Source organism: Melanerpes formicivorus, unplaced genomic scaffold, assembly GCF_026170545.1.
Source record: "Melanerpes formicivorus ecotype bairdi unplaced genomic scaffold, bMelFor1.0.p_v2 SCAF_29, whole genome shotgun sequence".
NCBI classification, from domain to species: domain Eukaryota; kingdom Metazoa; phylum Chordata; class Aves; order Piciformes; family Picidae; genus Melanerpes; species Melanerpes formicivorus.
The window spans coordinates 5621940-5640474 of NW_027142381.1; the positions used below are offsets into that span (position 1 = coordinate 5621940).

The 18535-nt window shown below is 53.0% G+C and overlaps 2 protein-coding genes across 4 annotated transcripts in view; both read left to right on the forward strand.

Annotated features, from left to right (window-relative positions):
* LOC137449309 (merlin-like) overlaps positions 1-6866 on the forward strand; it is a 29026-nt gene extending 22160 nt beyond the window's left edge. For all 3 annotated transcript variants that reach the window (XM_068154678.1, XM_068154677.1, XM_068154679.1), the window contains exons 16-20: positions 1494-1596; positions 2295-2422; positions 2993-3143; positions 4010-4219; positions 5742-6866. In XM_068154678.1, coding sequence (XP_068010779.1) covers positions 1494-1596; positions 2295-2422; positions 2993-3143; positions 4010-4219; positions 5742-5777 — 628 coding nt within the window. In that variant the 3' untranslated portion in view covers positions 5778-6866. The remainder of the gene's footprint in view (positions 1-1493; positions 1597-2294; positions 2423-2992; positions 3144-4009; positions 4220-5741) is intronic.
* Positions 6867-16342: 9476 nt separating this feature from the next.
* ABR (ABR activator of RhoGEF and GTPase) overlaps positions 16343-18535 on the forward strand; it is a 40199-nt gene continuing 38006 nt past the window's right edge. Inside the window, exon 1 of the mRNA XM_068154680.1 lies at positions 16343-16477. The gene's annotated coding sequence lies outside the window, so the exon portion shown is untranslated. The remainder of the gene's footprint in view (positions 16478-18535) is intronic.

The following is an 18535-nucleotide window of genomic DNA, read 5'->3' on the forward strand; positions in this document are numbered from 1 at the left end:
CAGAGGATCAGATGCAAGGATTTAGAGATGTGTAGCAGGAAGATCCAGAATGCAGAACCACTTTCTATTTGACATTATCAGAAGAGCACTGGCTACCCAGCTACCTAAACTTACCAGTCTCTATACCCTGTAGGTTATGAGGCTATTTTCATTCCTTTGTACCAGGTGATGGTCTCTTGTATCCCTTTCAGATCTTTACCAGGTGAACTCACATGGAATACAAACCACTCTCTAAGCATTTGCATGTTCCATAACACTGTGCTGCTTGGAGGTGCCAGAGCAGCCCACTGTTGACAGAGGATGTTTAACCTTGCTGTTAAGGGCCGTCTGCTTGTTTTAAGATCCTGCCAAAAAGCTTGCCAAAGTAAAGAACAGATAGGTTGCACCTCTCCCCACCTCGGGGAGGATCTCTGACAGCCTGGGGAATCTGTATCAGCAGGTCACAACTGAGCCCATGGAAATTATGAGTTAGGAAAAACATGTTAGGCAGTTTGTGCAGGGGTGACTTTTGACAGCATGTGTCATGCTGTGTCCAGTTAGATCTCCATGTGACCATCCTGCCACAAGTGTCTTTGGGTGAAGAAATCCCTCACAGTACAGGATCTTGCTGTCTGGAAGCTAGGGGTGTGCTGTCCTGGTTCAATGGTGGTGATTTGGCAGAAGTTAAACCCCCCTTGGGTTCCAGCTGGGTGCAGCTGGGGACTGGACATGGCACTTGGTGTCATGGTTTAGTCATGGGGTCTGTGGTGACAGGTTGGACTTGATGATCTTTGAGGTCTCTTCCAACCTTGGTGATTCTGTGAGTCTAACTCTGATTGATGCCCCATTGGACCTTCAGTGTGTCTAACTTTACATTCTCGGGAACAAAATTAAGACTCCAAGGGAGGCAAGTCCCTAAAAGGATCTGTTTGACAGATTGCAAATAAATAGCGCCGTGGTCAAGCGGTGGTGACACAAACAGGGAGCGGGAGTGGGGCCAGGCGGGACGGCAGCTCTCTGTCCCTGTCTGCCAGGGCGGGGAGGCAGGACGCGCAGGCAGGTGCAGGCAAGCAGTAACCGCCCCTTCTCCCAGCAGTTCGCTAGGCAGCTGCTTAAGCACGTTCCCAAACAGCCCCCCGGCTAGTCTCCCAAAGCAGTCCTGTAAGCAATCCTTCGTAGCTTCACACCTTGCCACCGCGCAGTTGCCACCCACCCCGCTTGGTCAGCAGGGCTGGTGCCTAAAGCCATCTCCAGGGCTTCAAAACCTGCTCCTGTCTCCGGTTGTTTCTGCTGCCTTCGCTGCCAGGGAGTCCCCAGGGTCCTAAGTCCCACCAGGGAGTCTCCCGAGTTCAAAGCCCCTTGTTTGTCCCCCAGGGGCCAAGAGCCATGCTCCGTTTATACCAAACCATTACCCCAAATGATCTGTGTATTTCTGGTCCCTTACACGTGCACAGCTCTGAGTTGCTTTACAGTGGAAATCATCAACCACTCACCTCAGGATATTTGTCTTACAGAGCCAAGGAAGCTGAGCATCTGAAACAAGATCTGCATGAAGCCAGAGAGGCTGAAAGGAAAGCAAAGCAGAAACTCTTAGACATAACCAGGCTTAATTATCCTGTAAGTTTCTGCTCTGCTGGGCACCACTTCAGGTAGTCTGATGGTGATAGCATTTTCATAGCCTCCATCAAGCTGGCTGGTGGCATGCCTGCACCCAGCTGGGAGTCAAACACCTATAGACCAATTAAAGACAGTCTAGTGAGGGTGGCAGTTGTATTTGGTCAGGGCAGTGACTTGGGGTGATAAGAGAAACTAGACAAAAGTTGAAAGCAGGACTGGTGTTGGGACTTGGGGATCAGAGATTGTCTTACCTGCATTCATGACTTTGTACCATCTCAGGCAGTACTTTGTGGAGGTGGTTGTAGTGAGCCATCTGTGTTGTCCTGGCATAGGAATTGTCCATGAGTGTCTTTAGGCACAGCAGATGAAGCTGTCTCCAGCAAGAAGGCAGTGCTAGGGCTGTGTGCTTCAACTGCTGTTTCTGCTCTAGACTTGCTGAGAATGGATTTCCATTCTCTGCTGCAAGAGAGGAGCATTGCACCCAGGAGACTTCTCTGCCATTGGGTCTGTGAGTTGTGGAGTTCAGTTCAGTTCACCTGGGGTCCCTTGGGGGGAAGGGCTACAGGGCATCTGTGTGTCTCTGAGTTCATCAGTAACTTATGAAATGGCTCAGCATGGCGTTCTTGCAGAAGCTGGGGAGATAAGCCTGAAATCAAACAATCAGCTCTTGCTGACAGTGCCTTTCTTGCCTCTTTCAGCACATGGTCAAGTACCCACAGTACTCACCAACTGACACCAGAGATGCCAACTTTGACAAAGGATCCATAAAGCTGGATTTGAAAGACATTGACCTCAAGAGACTATCCTTTGAGATAGAGAGAGAGAGGTATCAGTGTGCTTCTGGTGTCAATGAAAGAGAATGTTAATCATGGGAAGCACAGAAAGGGGAAACAAGTGACCTCTGGGCATCACTGTTCATCCTCAGCAGCTCAGGATGGCCTCCTGCTGACTGGAGGCCTTTTACTGAGCTGGTATGGATTATGTCTGTGTAAGGAGGGTTATTTACACAGAGGAAGAGTGTTCTGGTGGCGCCAAGTTTACACATAGGAAGAGCGTTTGTATTGCCGAGCACTCTGTGTGGGCAGAGAGCACCTTAGAGGACAGGAGGTTCCCTCCAGTGTCGAAATGTGGTACTGCTTCCAGCTCGTACATCGAGAGGCTTTTTCTTCTGGCCTGGAAGGAAATGCGTGGTGAAAAGCTTCTAAGGTTGTGAAGGGTGAAGGGTGGAAGTCAATCTCCTTCTCTCTGGGTTAGGGGAGTCAGGCTGAGGGGTTTTTGGTAGCTAAAATAGAATCTGGCAGGCAAAAGGATGAGCTTGCCTCCCCCTCCATCCACACACACTTGTTGTTGAGCTATGTGAGGCCAATAAGCTTTTTGTCTCCACTGTGTGCTGCAGGCTGGACTACTTGGAAAAGAGCAGGAAATTTGAAGATCGACTGAAGGAGCTGAAGTCTGAAATTTATGCTTTGAAGCTGGAAGAGAAACAGTCTGGGCTTTACTCTCACTGGAATGAAGTGCTGGGATCTTTGGATCGCTCCTCAGGGAATGTATGTACCCCAAACACCTGCCACTCCTCACAGTGAACCATAAGAGAGCAGTGTGGCTCTGCCAGAGGCAGTTGTTGTATTTCAATTCAAGCCTTTGCTGCCCTTGATAGGAGAACAGAAGAAGTGTGAACACAGATATTTTTTGACCTGGGTTGGTTTGGGGTTGGTTTCATTTATGTTCATTCTCCTTGTCTAAGAAGTTTTTTCCTGGGTGGAACACCAGCAAACAAAAATGCCTCGTTTTACAGACCATGAAATCACAGTGAGGGTTTAAGGTCTTGAATAGTGGAACACTGGAGCAGGTTGCCCAGGGAGGTGGTTGAGGCCTCATCCCTGGAGATATTCAAGGTGAGGCTCAACAGGGCTCTGGGCAACCTGATCTAGTTGAGGATGCTCTGGCTGACTACATGGGGGTTGGACTGGGTGACCTTTGAAGGTCCCTTCCAACTCAGACCATGCTATGATTTTATGAAACAGTTGCAACTTGACCCACTTCAGTGTGGTTCCACATCATTTGCATCATGGTTTCATTCATGTGATTGCTGGAAGTCATAAAAATCTTGGTGGAGGGTTGTTTTAAAGCCAATAAGGGTCTAAACACAGACCTTTGTTGTTAATTTCAGGTGGTTTTTAGAAACACTGCAGTCTCTTTCTACACCACTGCAAGAGTAGGGCTGGCTTTCTCTTTCCATGTTCTTGTAGCAAAAGTGGCTCCTACTCAGTGGTTTTGGAGAGAATGGAGGCTGCAAAAAACAGGAGGGAAGATGGCCTTTATTTTCTAAGCATGCATCTGATGTTCTTTTTGCCTCAACGAGTGTTGCTGTAGAGGGGGCATTCAATTTCCATGTGGTCTTTTTCTTCTGAAGACTTCTTCGTGGATGAAACCCTTTGAAAGTGGAGAGTCATTGGATATAAATCTTCAAAGACCTTTCCCTGCTTCCTCCTCAAGTACTACAAGCAGCTGGCCTTGTACCAACAGAATCCAGCACACAGTGCCAGTGGATAAGTCATCTTTTCAAGGGAATCCTTTGCTTGCCAACAGTGTGGGCACAGGAGCCAGAAAACAGATTCTAAAGGTAATCAGATTTGTAAGTAAATTCCCAAATGTTGACTAAAAGCTGAGAGTTCAGGCAGTGCCTGGCTCTAGGGACCTGTTTTGTCCAGCTCTGTCACAGCCTCTCAGATGAGTCACTGCTGTTGCATGAGTTTGGAGACCCTGCACTGGGGCATTGTTTGGGATTGTTTATAACTGGAGGCCACCTGTTTTTTCTCACTTATGATCTAAGCTGGAAAGCAAAGCTGGAAGCCTTGGTAAACAAAGCAGGAAGGAGGATCTGTGTCACATGTTATTTGTATCAGCCAGGCTTGAAAATGAGAAGGGGCTCCCAGGTACAGAGAGCTTAAAACATGGTTTGCCTGGTTTCAAGGTTAAAAATGCCTTTTTCATCTTAATAATATACAATTAAGATAACTGCCAGTTAGCTTAATAAGGAAATGCCTACACTTCCAACAGTTCAGTTCTCTTCCAGTATGTTCCCTGTTGAAGAGTCCTGAGGAGTGAATTAGCTGGTTCTTAGGGAAAAAAAACCAACCTGCTTTTAAATCCCCTGGGCTGGAGAACCTTGTGTGCACTCAAGAAGAACAGGGGGAAGGAAATCGGCTCTCTCTAGGCAGTGCTAATTGTGCAAGGAGTTGGGAATAAAGAAAGCTCCACTGCTGGCTTGTGTGGACAAACTGAGGTTGTTAGGATCAGTTTGAGCCTCCTGGATGTAATGTTCAAGATCTGAATCTTTGGGGTTGTGTGCTTGGAACTAGGAGGAACACAACTGAGTACAGCAGTAGATGAGGAATCAGCTCTATCTAGTGCAAGTCACAGGATCACAGAACATTGGGGGGTGGAAGTGACCTCAAAAGATCATCCAGTCCAACCCTCCCTGCTAGAGCAGGATCACCTAGAGCAGGTCACACAATCATAGAATTGTTTTAGTTGGAAAAGACCTCAAAGATCAAGTCCAACTGTCAACCTAAGACCACCATGTCCTGAAGTGCCATGCCCACGTGTTTCTTGAACACCTCCAAGGACAGAGATTCATAGATTCACAGAATGCTTTAGGTTAGAAAGGACCTTAAGGATCATCCAGTTCAAACCCCTCTGCCATGGGCAGAGACACTTTCTGCTAGACCAGGTTGCTCAAGGCTTCTAACCTGGCCTTAAACACCTTCAGGGAGGGGGCATCTGCAACCTCCCTGGGCAAACTGTACCAGGGTCTCACCACCCTCTCTGGAAAGATTTTCTTGCTAATATCCTCCACTGCCTCCTTGGGCAGCCTATTCCAATGCCTGACATAGAATCATAGAATTGTTTTGGCTGGAAAAGACCTCTAGGATCAAAGTCACAGGAGCAACTTTTAAGATGAACCTAATCCAAGAGGCAGGGGTGAAGCAAATATTCTTGTTTTAAGAAGGAAGACAAAACCATTGCAGAGCATCTTGCAAAAGGCTGCAGAGTCAGGGCTAAAGAACTGGAGCAAAGGGAGTTACTGTGCTTTAAGTAGAGTTCAGGGTGAAACTCACTTCTCTTATTTGGTTTCCCTGTAGGTTCAGCAGCATGACTCAGATGTGATCTACATTTGAAGCCTCTAATTTCTTCACCTGCTGGCCATCTTTTTGGCTGTTGCAAAAGGGACCTATCCAAGGACTCTTGTGCAGCTCTGTCTGCTGACAAGGCATCAGCAGCACAAGAGATGTGGCACTGCAGTTCAAGTGGTGCTGTCCAGCTTCTGAGCAGGTAACACAAACTGGGAGCACTGAAACTGCCAGTGCAAAACCAGCTGGTGTCTTTGGGTACAGTGCTAAAGGTACAAACCCAGAGGAGTATTGTTTACTACTTAAGCACTTTGGAAGAAACACTTGGTACTTTGCTAACCCTTCCTCCCCCAGGTGTTTTTACACACTGCCCTGTCACTGTGGTGCTGTACTTCTGTGGAAGGGATGTGAGGCAGCAAGTGTCCAGGAGATGCTTGGGAGGAGCAAAAGAAATGTACATAGCTTGATATTTACCTGCACAAGAGACCAAATATGGTTTTGCTATGGTCCAGGGGACATGACTCCCACAGAGCTGCTCAACATTGTGGTGTTTGCCTGCTAAATATTTTCCTTTCCCTCTCCAAACATGTCTTGCTTTGCTCAATTGATCTGCATTTCTCTGAGAAATCTCAGCTTTTAATTCCAGCTGCACAAGTGGACATCTTCAAATACCTTTCATTCCTGAGGGAATCCTTTGGAATGCAAAGCTTCTGTCTGGGTCCTCTTTACACTTTCTCCCTAGACCAAGCACTTGCTGTTTCTCATCCTGCTCCAGCAAACTTTGCATACATTAACTTGGTTGCAGTTCTGTGTAACACAGCTTCCACGTTAGACAAAGACAAAAGCTGCTGTTGCTGTCTGCTAAAGTTGGACTGGTTGCTGATGGAGAGGTGCATGCAGCAAAATGTTTTGCCTCCTTAGTACAACCTACTTCCATTTTCTGTCTGTTTTGCCATAAATCTTCAGTTCCAGGACTTCTGGGGAAGCAGACAGACAATATGCAGCTGTAGCTAAAGTAGTAGCACAGCTGAGCCTGTGACATGTCATGTAAAGATGGCTGTTTATGTTGTTAAGTATCTTGTTCTAAAAGCTAAGATGAAACAAAATGCATTCAATAAAAAGCTTCCATTTCCACTTGCTGGTGACAACTTGGAACTGAATGTTGTGCCAATATGACAGCACTTACACAAGACAAGTTTTAAGATCAAATAAATCTGCTCTGCAGACATCTGCAACAAGAGTGAATGCGGTGGGGGATAGCATCTGTAGCCAGCTCTGGCCTCAGGCTTGTGCTGCTCATGACAGTTCCATGAGGAGATGCAGGTGGCAGTGATCTGCAGTGCTGGCTGTGGTCTGCTCTCAGCCTTCAGAGGAGCTGCTGCCTCTGGTTGACATGGGGTTGGGGTCTGTGTGTGTGAATTCTCCTCACAGCTCTGTCCCATAGGAGATGTTTGCAGACTATGGGCTATTAAATACACAGGGGTTTGATCTGTCTGGGAAGAGCCTTGTGAGATGGAGAATAGAATAGAATAAACCAGGTTGGAAGAGACCTTCAAGATCATTGTGTCCAACCTATCATCCAACACCACCTAATCAACTAAACCATGCAACCAAGCACCCTGTCGTGTCTCCTCCTGAACACCTCCAGTGATGGTGACTCCACCACCTCCCCAGGCAGCCCATTCCAATGGGCAATCACTCTCTCTGTGTAAAACTTCCTCCTAACCTCCAGCCTAAACATCCCCTGGTGCAGCCTGAGACTGTGTCCTCTTGTTCTGGTGCTGGCTGCCTGGGAGAAGAGACCAACCTCTGCCTGTCTACAACCCCCCTTCAGGTAGTTGTAGAGAGCAATAAGGTCACCCTTGAGTCTCTTCTTCTCCAGGCTAAGCAACCCCAGCTCCCTCAGCCTCTCCTCATAGGGCTGTGTTCCAACTGTCAGAGGTGAAGAGGCAGATGCTGTGAAGGTCCCAAGAGTGGGTAGGTGACATTGGGCACAATATGGACAAGAGTGAGATGCAGGAAATAGTTGTAAAGGCAAAGAGTACAAAACAGCTCTGAACATGGCATTCCCAGAGTTGGGAGCTGGGAGGAGTGCTGGGATTTCCCTAGTTGTTCTTGTTTCTTCTGTCTTTAATCTGTCTTGCCACATAACTAACCTTGTGCCCTCATTCTGAGAGAGGTACTGGAGCTTCCTTTTGCTGTTACCTGACCTGTGTCATGGGATAGGGCACAGAAGAAAACTGCTCCACATAAATGTTTGAGTTCTTTGGACTTGATATATATCACAACAAAGTAAAGGACAGGGTCAGGGTGCTGCCAGCTTCAAAATGAAGCCTATGGGCCCAAGCTGCTCTTCCCTACAAAGGGAAGTGCTACCTGGGCAGTAATTTGCTTAAAACATACATAAATACTTGCAGCAATTGAACTTTGTGTGTTGGTGCTCCTTAGCTGCAGTGTTGATCACTTGCAACGGGCACATGCAGCGCTGCTGAGCATGTGAGACTTCTCAGCTGAAGGCAAGTACGAGGAGCATGAGCCCTGGCTTCCCCAAAGGAGGAAGATCACTCTCATACCTTTTCCTACACAGCTCCCTCACCCCAGAGTGATGTGTTTATCTGATGATGCTGTCAGTGCCTTTGAACGTTGGAAGCCAACCTCCCGCTGGCTGTGGTGAATCCCTGTGGACCTGCAGTCAGCAGATGGGGCTGCAGTGCCACTCTGCCACCCAGCTTGGCCTGTTCCCCAACTCAGAAAGATGTTGCTTCTTGCAAATCTCTGCCAATCTCTAAATTGCCACACTGGGAAAAGTACTCAAAAGGCCAGAGGAAGGTCTCCCTGGAGCCCTCTGCTTCTCCAGGCTGAACAACCCCAATTCAAAAGGATATCCTTGCCTAAGAGCATCTTTGCAGGTATCTTCGTGGCTTCCCATGCCCAGTACCCTCCTGCCTACTTCAATCCTGCAGAAGGTGTGCTAACATTGCCAGATGTGGGAGGAATGCTTTCCAGCATGCTAACCATCAGGGCAAGGTCTGTAGCTGGTTTGCTGTGGCTGCTACAGGAAATCAGTGAACTCTCTGCTGTCTCCTGTTGGGGATTTCTCTCATCTGTCCATGCCAAACTAATCTCAAAACCTATGCAGGAGTTCTATGGCCCTTTATTTTCTCTGGGATAATTGCCCAGCCTTGGTGCTGTTAATGAGCTTTCAGCAATGCAGTAGCTACTTCAATTAACTTGTTGTGACTCTACCATAAGCAATGGACCTTTAATATGTTACCAAAGAATTAGTCCTGGACCAGAGTGCACATCAGCTGGAGTCATTTGGTGGCAAGGGAAGGGACTGTTTGTAGCCCTGAGGGAAGCAGCTGGGGAGTGCATTGCTGTTGTTACCAGGTCAAGGCAAGCTGGTGTTGGCTTTCTGAGGCAAGAAGAGAAAGCAATAGCAAGATCTGTCACCACTTGCCAAGGTTGTAAATCTTTGGTAATTGTGAGAAAGGGGCCCCTCAGACCCAGCCCTCACAGGGTAGGGGTTAGAGCTGCACCCCGGGTAAAGTTTCACACTAAAGTGATCATAACATGGTGGAGCAGGGATGTCCAAGCAGCCCAGGGATGTCCATGGGTAGAGTCAGGTTGTGTTTTAAGTGCAGCTGGCAACAGCGCCCCGCACGGCTGCTCCCTGTCTCCCTCCAAGCTGGACTAGGGGGAGAGAATCAGAAGAGTAAAAGACAACTCCGGGGCTGAGATAAAGGCAATTTAATGGGAAATGCAGGAGGCACACACGCAAGCCAAGCTGGCACCTCTGGCACTACCACAGCAGCAGGTGCTGGTGATGCAGGGAGCAGTGCTGCTGAGGGGCAGCCGTTGCTCTGTGGGCTGGGGAGGGGGGAAACGACTCCGTAACCATGGAAAGCAGGCAGGGCCGGGCAGCATCAGGGAGACGGTTTGATGTCACAGGTGAGGTTGGCCTCATCACAAAGGGCTCGCCCTGGCACCCCTATAAAAGCAGGCGAGGGGCCAGAGGGCTGCAAAGCCCAGGGCGAGCAGGACAAGCTTAGACACCTGTCCAGACCACTCCAGCATGGCCCGGGTGCGGCGCAGCAGGACTCCCAGGAGTGACAGCCCCACCAGCGAACTGCGCACAACCAGGAGATCGAGACGCAGATCTCGTCGCCGGGCTGGGGGAAGCCGCCGCCAGAGCAGGAGAAGCCGTCGCCGGGCCGGGTCACGGAGAAGCCAGCGGAGAAGTTACCGGGGGAAAAGCCACCGGGGGAGAAGCCGCCGCCGCCGTAGGACACGCAGCCGCCGCCGCCGCTGAACCTGACCCCAGTGCTTGGGCGCCTGTCAGGGCAGTGCCACCGTGACCCTGGCTCCATGAAATAAACCTGAAGTGACTGCATGATGTACGTGTCTTAGTGTCCCTGTGCACTGGCCCTGTGTCCCCTGCTGTCCCCAGACCTTCAGGGCTCAGTTGTTCCTGGTTTGGGGACTGATTCCTTGGGGTGTGTGGGATTGTTTGTGTATTTAGCTGGCACTTTGTTAAGGGCTCTGCACCAGTACCACCAGCAGGCACTTCCTTGGCTGCCTTTCACAACCCCAGAGCCATCTACTGCTGTGGTTGGGAGTCCCCCACTTCCCTGGGCAGCCTGTTCCAGGGCTTGACAACACACTCGGGGAAGAATGTTTTTTCCTAAAAATCCAATCCAACCCTCTCCTGGAGAAACTTCAGGCAATTTCCTCTCACATCCCATCACTTGTGCCTTGGGACATGAGAGCAACCCCCACCTGGCTCCAATCTCCTTTGAGGGAGTTGTAGAGAGCCAGAAGGTGTCCCCTCAGTCTCCTTTTCTGCAATTAAACACCTCCAGATCCTTCAGCCGCTCCAGCACCTGCACAGCATCCCCCAGCCCGCATCCCCTAGCAACCCCGGGGAGCACGGAGGACCCGAAGCGGGGAACAGCCGGGAGCGCCGCACCGCTTCCCCAGCTCCATCCCCCGCTGAGCTTCCCGGGAAGCAGCGGCATGGCCGGAGCTGTCCGGTGCAGATGCCCAGTGCAGGCACCCGGATTTGGCACCGGGGGCTGAGGCCGGGGAGCAGTGGCAGCGCTGCTCGCCACCCGGGACGGGCTGTGCCGGGGGCGAGCAGCGGCGTCAGGCCCCGCGGCGGCGGCGGGGGGGCGGAAGGTGGCTGCGGCATTTTGGAACCCGGAGGTGGGGGGGAAAACTTTGCCGCGAGACGGTGGGATGGCCTCGGTGTGTAGCTGGTTTGCTGTGGCTGCTAGAGGAAATCCGGAGACTCTCTGCCCTACCTTGTTGGGATTTCTCTAACCTGTCCATGCCAAACTAATCTCAAAACCTGTGCAGAAGCTCTAGAGCCCTGTATTTCCGCTGCGCTAATTGCCCAGCCTTGGCATTCTTAATGAGCTTCCAGCAATTCAGTAGCTACTTCAATTCCTTGTTGTGACTACCATAAGCAACGGAGCATCAATATATTGCTAAAGAATTGCAGCCCTGGACCATGGTGCTACATCAACTGGAGTCACTTGGTGGCAAGGAAAGGGACTGTGTTTGTAGCCCTGAAACAAGCCGCTGGAGAATGCATTGATTTTTGTGCCAGGTAAAAGTAAGCTGATGCTGGCTTTCTGAGGCCAGGAGAGAAAGCAGTAGTGATATCTGGTCACAACCTCTCTGGATTGTAAATCTTTGGTAATTGTGAGAAAGGGGCCCCTCAGACCCAGCCCTCACAGGGTGGGGGTCAGGGCTGCACCACAGGGGAACTTGCACACTAAATTATCAACGCATCAAAACCTCTGCCCTGGAAGGGCAGGCTCTTCAGCAGGTTCTCAGCTCCTAGCCATGGAAACCACTGATCTGTCCTGCATTTTCTCCGGGACACAAATTCCTTTGGATCCCTGTCTGGCTTTGCTGCCAGCCCTCTGGCCAGAAGCAGCCCCTGAGGTGTGAAACGAAGGGATGGTCTTGTGGCAGCATCGATGCTGCTGCCAAGTGGATCGTGTCATTCCCTGCGGTTCTGGAGACAGCTTATCTGTGATGATGCTCATTCCTGTGACAGATTGATTAGGAATAAAATACTGTCTGAAATTTGAGCCTTTCCTCCCAACCAGGCAGAATTAGCTCATTTTCTCCAGGGAAATCTCATGAGATATTTGATCTCTTGTCTGAACTGTCACTAAAGTGTATTCCACAGCAGAAGAAATAGGATATCTCTTGTGGTGTTGCTGTTTAGCTTCTGAAAACATACAGAGTATATTCAAAGGGGCTTGGGCTGTTCTAAGGGGTCTTACTTCCATTTTTCATTTATTTTTTTTTCATCAGGAACTGATCAATTTTGTTGGTGAATCAACTGAGAATTACAGCACATTTCAGTTGGGAAAATGCTGTGGTCAGCCTGTGCCTATACGAATGTCAGGAAGAGTATGGCAAAGCCAAATTAGTCAAAGCTTCCACATGCAGACTGTGCAAGCTCCATGGTGGAGCAGGGATGTCCAAGCAGCCCAGGGATGTCCATGGATGGAGCAGACATCCACCCTGCAGTCCATGGAGGACCATGGTGGAACTTGGTGTTGGTTTAGCCCGAGCTAGCAACAGAGCCCCACACAGCTGCTCACTCCCGCTGTCCCAGCAGGACTGGGAGGTGATAATCAGAAGAGTAAAAGTAAGAAAACTCCTGGGTTGAGATAAAGGCAATTTGATGGGAAATGCAGGAGGCACACACACAAGCCAAGCTGGCACCTCTGGCACTACCACAGCAGCAGGTGCTGGTGATGCAGGGAGCAGTGCTGCTGAGGGGCAGCCGTTGCTCTGTGGGCTGGGGAGGGGGGAAACGACTCCGTAACCATGGAAAGCAGGCAGGGCCGGGCAGCATCAGGGAGACGGTTTGATGTCACAGGTGAGGTTGGCCTCATCACAAAGGGCTCGCCCTGGCACCCCTATAAAAGCAGGCGAGGGGCCAGAGGGCTGCAAAGCCCAGGGCGAGCAGGACAAGCTTAGACACCTGTCCAGACCACTCCAGCATGGCCCGGGTGCGGCGCAGCAGGACTCCCAGGAGTGACAGCCCCACCAGCGAACTGCGCACAACCAGGAGATCGAGACGCAGATCTCGTCGCCGGGCTGGGGGAAGCCGCCGCCAGAGCAGGAGAAGCCGTCGCCGGGCCGGGTCACGGAGAAGCCAGCGGAGAAGCTACCGGGGGAAAAGCCACCGGGGAAGAAGCCGCCGCCGTAGGACACGCAGCCGCCGCCGCCGCTGAACCTGACCCCAGTGCTTGGGCGCCTGTCAGGGCAGTGCCACCGTGACCCTGGCTCCATGAAATAAACCTGAAGTGACTGCATGATGTACGTGTCTTAGTGTCCCTGTGCACTGGCCCTGTGTCCCCTGGTGTCCCCAGACCTTCCAGGCTCAGTTGTTCCTGGTTTGGGGACTGATTCCTTGGGGTGTGTGGGATTGTTTGTGTATTTAGCTGGCACTTTGTTAAGGGCTCTGCACCAGTACCACCAGCAGGCACTTCCTTGGCTGCCTTTCATAACCCCAGAGCCATCTACTGCTGTGGTTGGGAGTCCCCTACTTCCCTGGGCAGCCTGTTCCAGGGCTTGACAACACACTCGGGGAAGATTTTTTTTTTCCTAAAATCCAATGCAACCCTCTCCTGGAGAAACTTCAGGCAATTTCCTCTCACATCCTCTCACTTGTGCCTTGGGACATGAGAGCAACCCCCACCTGGCTCCAATCTCCTTTGAGGGAGTTGTAGAGAGCCAGAAGGTGTCCCCTCAGTCTCCTTTTCTGCAATTAAACACCTCCAGATCCTTCAGCCGCTCCAGCACCTGCACAGCATCCCCCAGCCCGCATCCCCTAGCAACCCCGGGGAGCACGGAGGACCCGAAGCGGGGAACAGCCGGGAGCGCCGCACCGCTTCCCCAGCTCCATCCCCCGCTGAGCTTCCCGGGAAGCAGCGGCATGGCCGGAGCTGTCCGGTGCAGATGCCCAGTGCAGGCACCCGGGGCTGAGGTCGGGGAGCAGTGGCAGCGCTTCTCGCCACCCGGGACGGGCCGTGCCGGGGGCGGGCAGGGCCGGGGGCGAGCAGCGGCGTCAGGCCCCGCAGCGGCGGCATTTTGGAAGCCGGGAATGCGGGGAGAAATTTACTTGCAGAACGGGACGGGTGTGGGGGGGATGCTGTCCACAGTCTGTAGTGCTGTGGTTGCTACAGGAATTCGGGGGACTCTGCTGTATCCTGTTGGGGATTTCTCTGATCTGTCCATGTCAAACTAATCCCAAAACCTGTGCAGAAGTTCTAGAGCCCTGTATTTTCTCTGCCTTAATTGTCCAGCCTTGGTGCTGTTAATCATCTTTCAGTGTTTTAGTAGCTACTTCAATTACTTGTTGAGACTCTACCATAAGCAATGGAGCGTCAATGTATTGCTAAAGAACTACAGTCCTGGACCATGGTACAACATCAGCCGGAGACATTTGGTGGCAAGAAATGTTTGTAGCCCTGAGGGAAGCAGCTGGGGAGTGCATTGCTGTTGTTACCAGGTCAAGGCAAGCTGGCGTTGGCTGTCTTAGGCAAGAAGAGAAAGCAATAGCAAGATCTGTCACCACTTGCCAAGGTTGTAAATCTTTGGTAATTGTTAGAAAGGGGCCCCTCAGACCCAGCCCTCACAGGGTGGGGGTCAGGGCTGCACCCCGGGTGAAGTTTCACACTAAAGTGATCATAACATGGTGGAGCAGGGATGTCCAAGCAGCCCAGGGATGTCCATGGATGGAGCAGACATCCACCCTGCAGTCCATGGAGGACCATGGTGGAACTTGGTTTTGGTTTAGCCCCAGCTAGCAACAGAGCCCCACACAGCTGCTCACTCCCGCTGTCCCAGCAGGACTGGGAGGTGATAATCAGAAGAGTAAAAGTAAGAAAACTCCTGGGTTGAGATAAAGGCAATTTAATGGGAAATGCAGGAGGCACACACACAAGCCAAGCTGGCACCTCTGGCACTGCCACAGCAGCAGGTGCTGGTGATGCAGGGAGCAGTGCTGCTGAGGGGCAGCCGTTGCTCTGTGGGCTGGGGAGGGGGGAAACGACTCCGTAACCATGGAAAGCAGGCAGGGCCGGGCAGCATCAGGGAGACGGTTTGATGTCACAGGTGAGGTTGGCCTCATCACAAAGGGCTCGCCCTGGCACCCCTATAAAAGCAGGCGAGGGGCCAGAGGGCTGCACAGCCCAGGGCGAGCAGGACAAGCTTAGACACCTGTCCAGACCACTCCAGCATGGCCCGGGTGCGGCGCAGCAGGACTCCCAGGAGTGACAGCCCCACCAGCGAACTGCGCACAACCAGGAGATCGAGACGCAGATCTCGTCGCCGGGCTGGGGGAAGCCGCCGCCAGAGCAGGAGAAGCCGTCGCCGGGCCGGGTCACGGAGAAGCCAGCGGAGAAGCTACCGGGGGAAAAGCCACCGGGGGAGAAGCCGCCGCCGTAGGACACGCAGCCGCCGCCGCTGCTGAACCTGACCCCAGTGCTTGGGCGCCTGTCAAGGCAGTGCCACCGTGACCTTGGCTCGATGAAATAAACCTGAAGTGACTGCATGATGTACGTGTCTTAGTGTCCCTGTGCACTGGCCCTGTGTCCCCTGGTGTCCGCAGACCTTCAGGGCTCAGCTGTTCCTGGTTTGGGGACTGATTCCTTGGGGTGTGTGGGATTGCTTGTGTATTTAGCTGGCACTTTGTTAAGGGCTCTGCAGTACCACCAGCAGGCACTTCCTTGGCTGCTTTTCATAACCTCAGAGCCACCTACTGTTTTGGCTGGAAAAGACCTTTAAGATCGTCAAGCTCGTCCATTAACCGGTCAGCACCAGGTCGATAATAAACCATGTCCTGCAGCACCACATTTCCATGGCTTTTCAGTCCTGAAGCACCTTCAGGCAGTTTCCTCTCACATCCTATCACTTGTTCTTTGGGACATGAGGCCAACCCCTACCTGGCTCTAATCTCCTTTGAGGGAGTTGTAGAGAGCCAGAAGGTGTCCCCTCAGCCTCCTTTTCTCCGAGATAAACTCTTCCAGATCCTTCAGCCGCTCCAGCATCTGCACAGCATCCCCCAGCCCGCATCTCGCAGCTGACCCTGGGTACCCGGAGGACCCGAAGGGGGGAACAGCCGGGAACGCCGCACCGCTTCCCCAGCTCCATCCCGCACTGAGCTCCCCGGGAAGCAGCGGCATGGCCGGAGGTACTGCGGTCTGGCCGCCGGGGCTGAGCCCGGGGGGCGGTGGCAGCACTGCTCCCCGCCCCGGCGGGGCCGTGCCGAGGCGGGGCGGGCCGGGGGCGGGCAGCGACGTCAGGCCCCGCGGCGGCGGCGGGGGGCGGAAGGCGGCGGCTGCTTTTTGGAAGCCGGGGGTGGGGGGGGAAACTTCGGAGCGGGGCGGGGGGGATGGCGGCGGGTGAGGCGGCCCGGGAGGACTTCGCTCGGCACTGGCAGGCGGAGTTCCCGGGGGAACCGGCGCCCCGCATGGAGCTGGGCTCAGTGCGAGCAATGGAGCGGGAGCTGGAGCGCTGCCGCCGCCACCTCCGGCACCTGCAGCGGGCGCTGGCGGAGGAGAGGTTCAAGGTGGGCTACCTGGAGGCGGCCCTGGCCCGGGCCCCCGCCCCGCCGCCGGCCCCGGCCCTTCCTGCCGCCCCCTGCTCTCCGCCCAGCCCCGCCGGCAGCTCCCCGGAGGGCGGCAGCTCGGACGCGGAGGACGCTTCCTCGGCAGGTGGGTGCCGCGGCTCGACCGTCCCCACCCCGCGGCCCAGGGCATCCCGCACCGGGCACCGGTATGTCCCCAGCCCCATTGCACGGACAAGGGCATTCCCATCCCGTGGGGGATCCCCATCCTTAGCTCCCGTCCCATACTCGTGGCACAGTCAAGGACACACTGTGTCAATCCCCATGTCTCTGTGCCACTGCTAAAGCCAGCCCAAACACCCAGGCTGCCTCTGTCACACAGCTGATGCACCTTGTGCCGTGGCATCACGTCCAGGGAGCGGCACCCCGTGCTGAGAGCATCCCAAGCCCTTGTGCCAATCTCATCAAACAACTAATGCCACCCCCAGCCTTTCTGCTTTCTCCGTTCCATCACTAAGGTCATCCCAAGCTACTGTCCTTCCTATTCCACTTCTGAGGGCATCCCATGCCAAGGCCCCATCCCATCCTCTGCCATGGGAGGAGGGAGGGTGGCTGTGTCCCCTGCAGCTGGCTCTTGGAGACACACCGCTGGCCCAGGAGCCACCTCTGGGGTTGGGCAACTGTGGGAAAGTCACTTCCTCCAGGTGTGACCTGGCTCATGGGGACACCTCTGCTGGGTGACACCCTGTGAACTCCTGAGGGGAAGTCCTGGGGCCACTACAGCAGGAGCATGCCAGAGTGGTGAGGTGTCCCAGTGCCAGGGGGGTGAGGTGTTCCAGGGCGTTTCTCGGGGCGGGTTTGAGGACGATGTGATTTTGCAAGCGCGTGGCTGTTTCGAGGCACTGAAGGCACAGCCAGCCAGCGCTGTCGCCCGTCATGCTGTCCTACTTCCAGCGGCCTGGAAGTTGTTATTGCATCAGCTTTAATCCCATTTCAAACACACTCCTGACAGCTTAGTAATGTCACTTTTAATGTCACTAATTCTGCAGCTGACTGGAGTTCATTTGGTTCTTTCTCAGTTGTTCGGGGGTGGTGGTGGTGGTTTTTCCCCAGGGTGGTACGGTGCTGGTTTAAGATTGGCCTGGGTGGGAAGCGCTCCGGTGTCAGCCCTGTGCTTAATATTTAGTGTGATTTATCTTTATTGCATTGGTCTGCATCCTGGAGAACAGCTCAGATTCCATTTCACCTTCCCAAGCTCGTCTGGAGGTGAAACGTCCAAAGTACGCTGCTGCTCTCGGTGTCGTCACCATGTCGTGCTGGGCTCCCTCACACGTATGCTTGTGGGGACCAGGCATGGGAGTCTGCTCCCAGCCTTGTAGTGAGGACCATGGGCATTTGATATGTTGCCTTCAAAGGGCCACCCCAAGCCCTTCTGCAGCTCCCTGTCAGCAGGCACTGGCTGTAGTTGTCAGAGACCTCTTCAGTGACTTGAGTACACTGGAGCAACCAAGCTCCAACTCTTCTGATTTGCACTCAGATCCTGCATTTATATCTGGGTAATGCTCCTGCATGTTTCCAAACACCCAAGAACGGTGCAAGGCTGCTCCAGGCCAGGGGGGTGTTAAAGGGATTTCCCTGGAGTACAGCATAAGCCCCTGAGGGTACTGGCTTTGTAACTTGGAGGTGTCCTCCAGCCCCATGACAGCCTTTGAGGTCCCTGGACCAAGACTTTTGCTGCCAGTCAGGATGAGTTTTTTGGGCAAGACCTTGAAACCCACACTTTCATCTGCTGTGGTTAAGTGTGGCCCCTTTCTCCTCTCCCAGATGGGTTGCCATCACAGTTCACAGCTCCTGCAGTCGTCCAAGGAGGCAGCATCCCTTCCATCGTGTGCCCAGCTCCTTGCTCCGTGGCACAACCAGGCTCTGTGTGGAGGCTGGCTGATGGCAGCAGTGGTGACAAGCCCTCCCCAGCCTTGTGCTGGAGCCTTTCCCAAGCATCAGCACTTTGCTTTGTTGGGCGTTACAAGGGTGCCTGTGTGTGCTGGCAGCACTGACATTTAAAAGCAGAATCTGGGAGCGTGTGGTCGTTGCCTGGATCCCCCTTTCCCCGGACTCAGCGCTCTCCTTGTTTTCTTCTCACTTCTCTTTATTTTTCAGATATGACTAAAAATTCCTGGTCGTGGTGCTGTTCGCTTCTCCTGCCAGC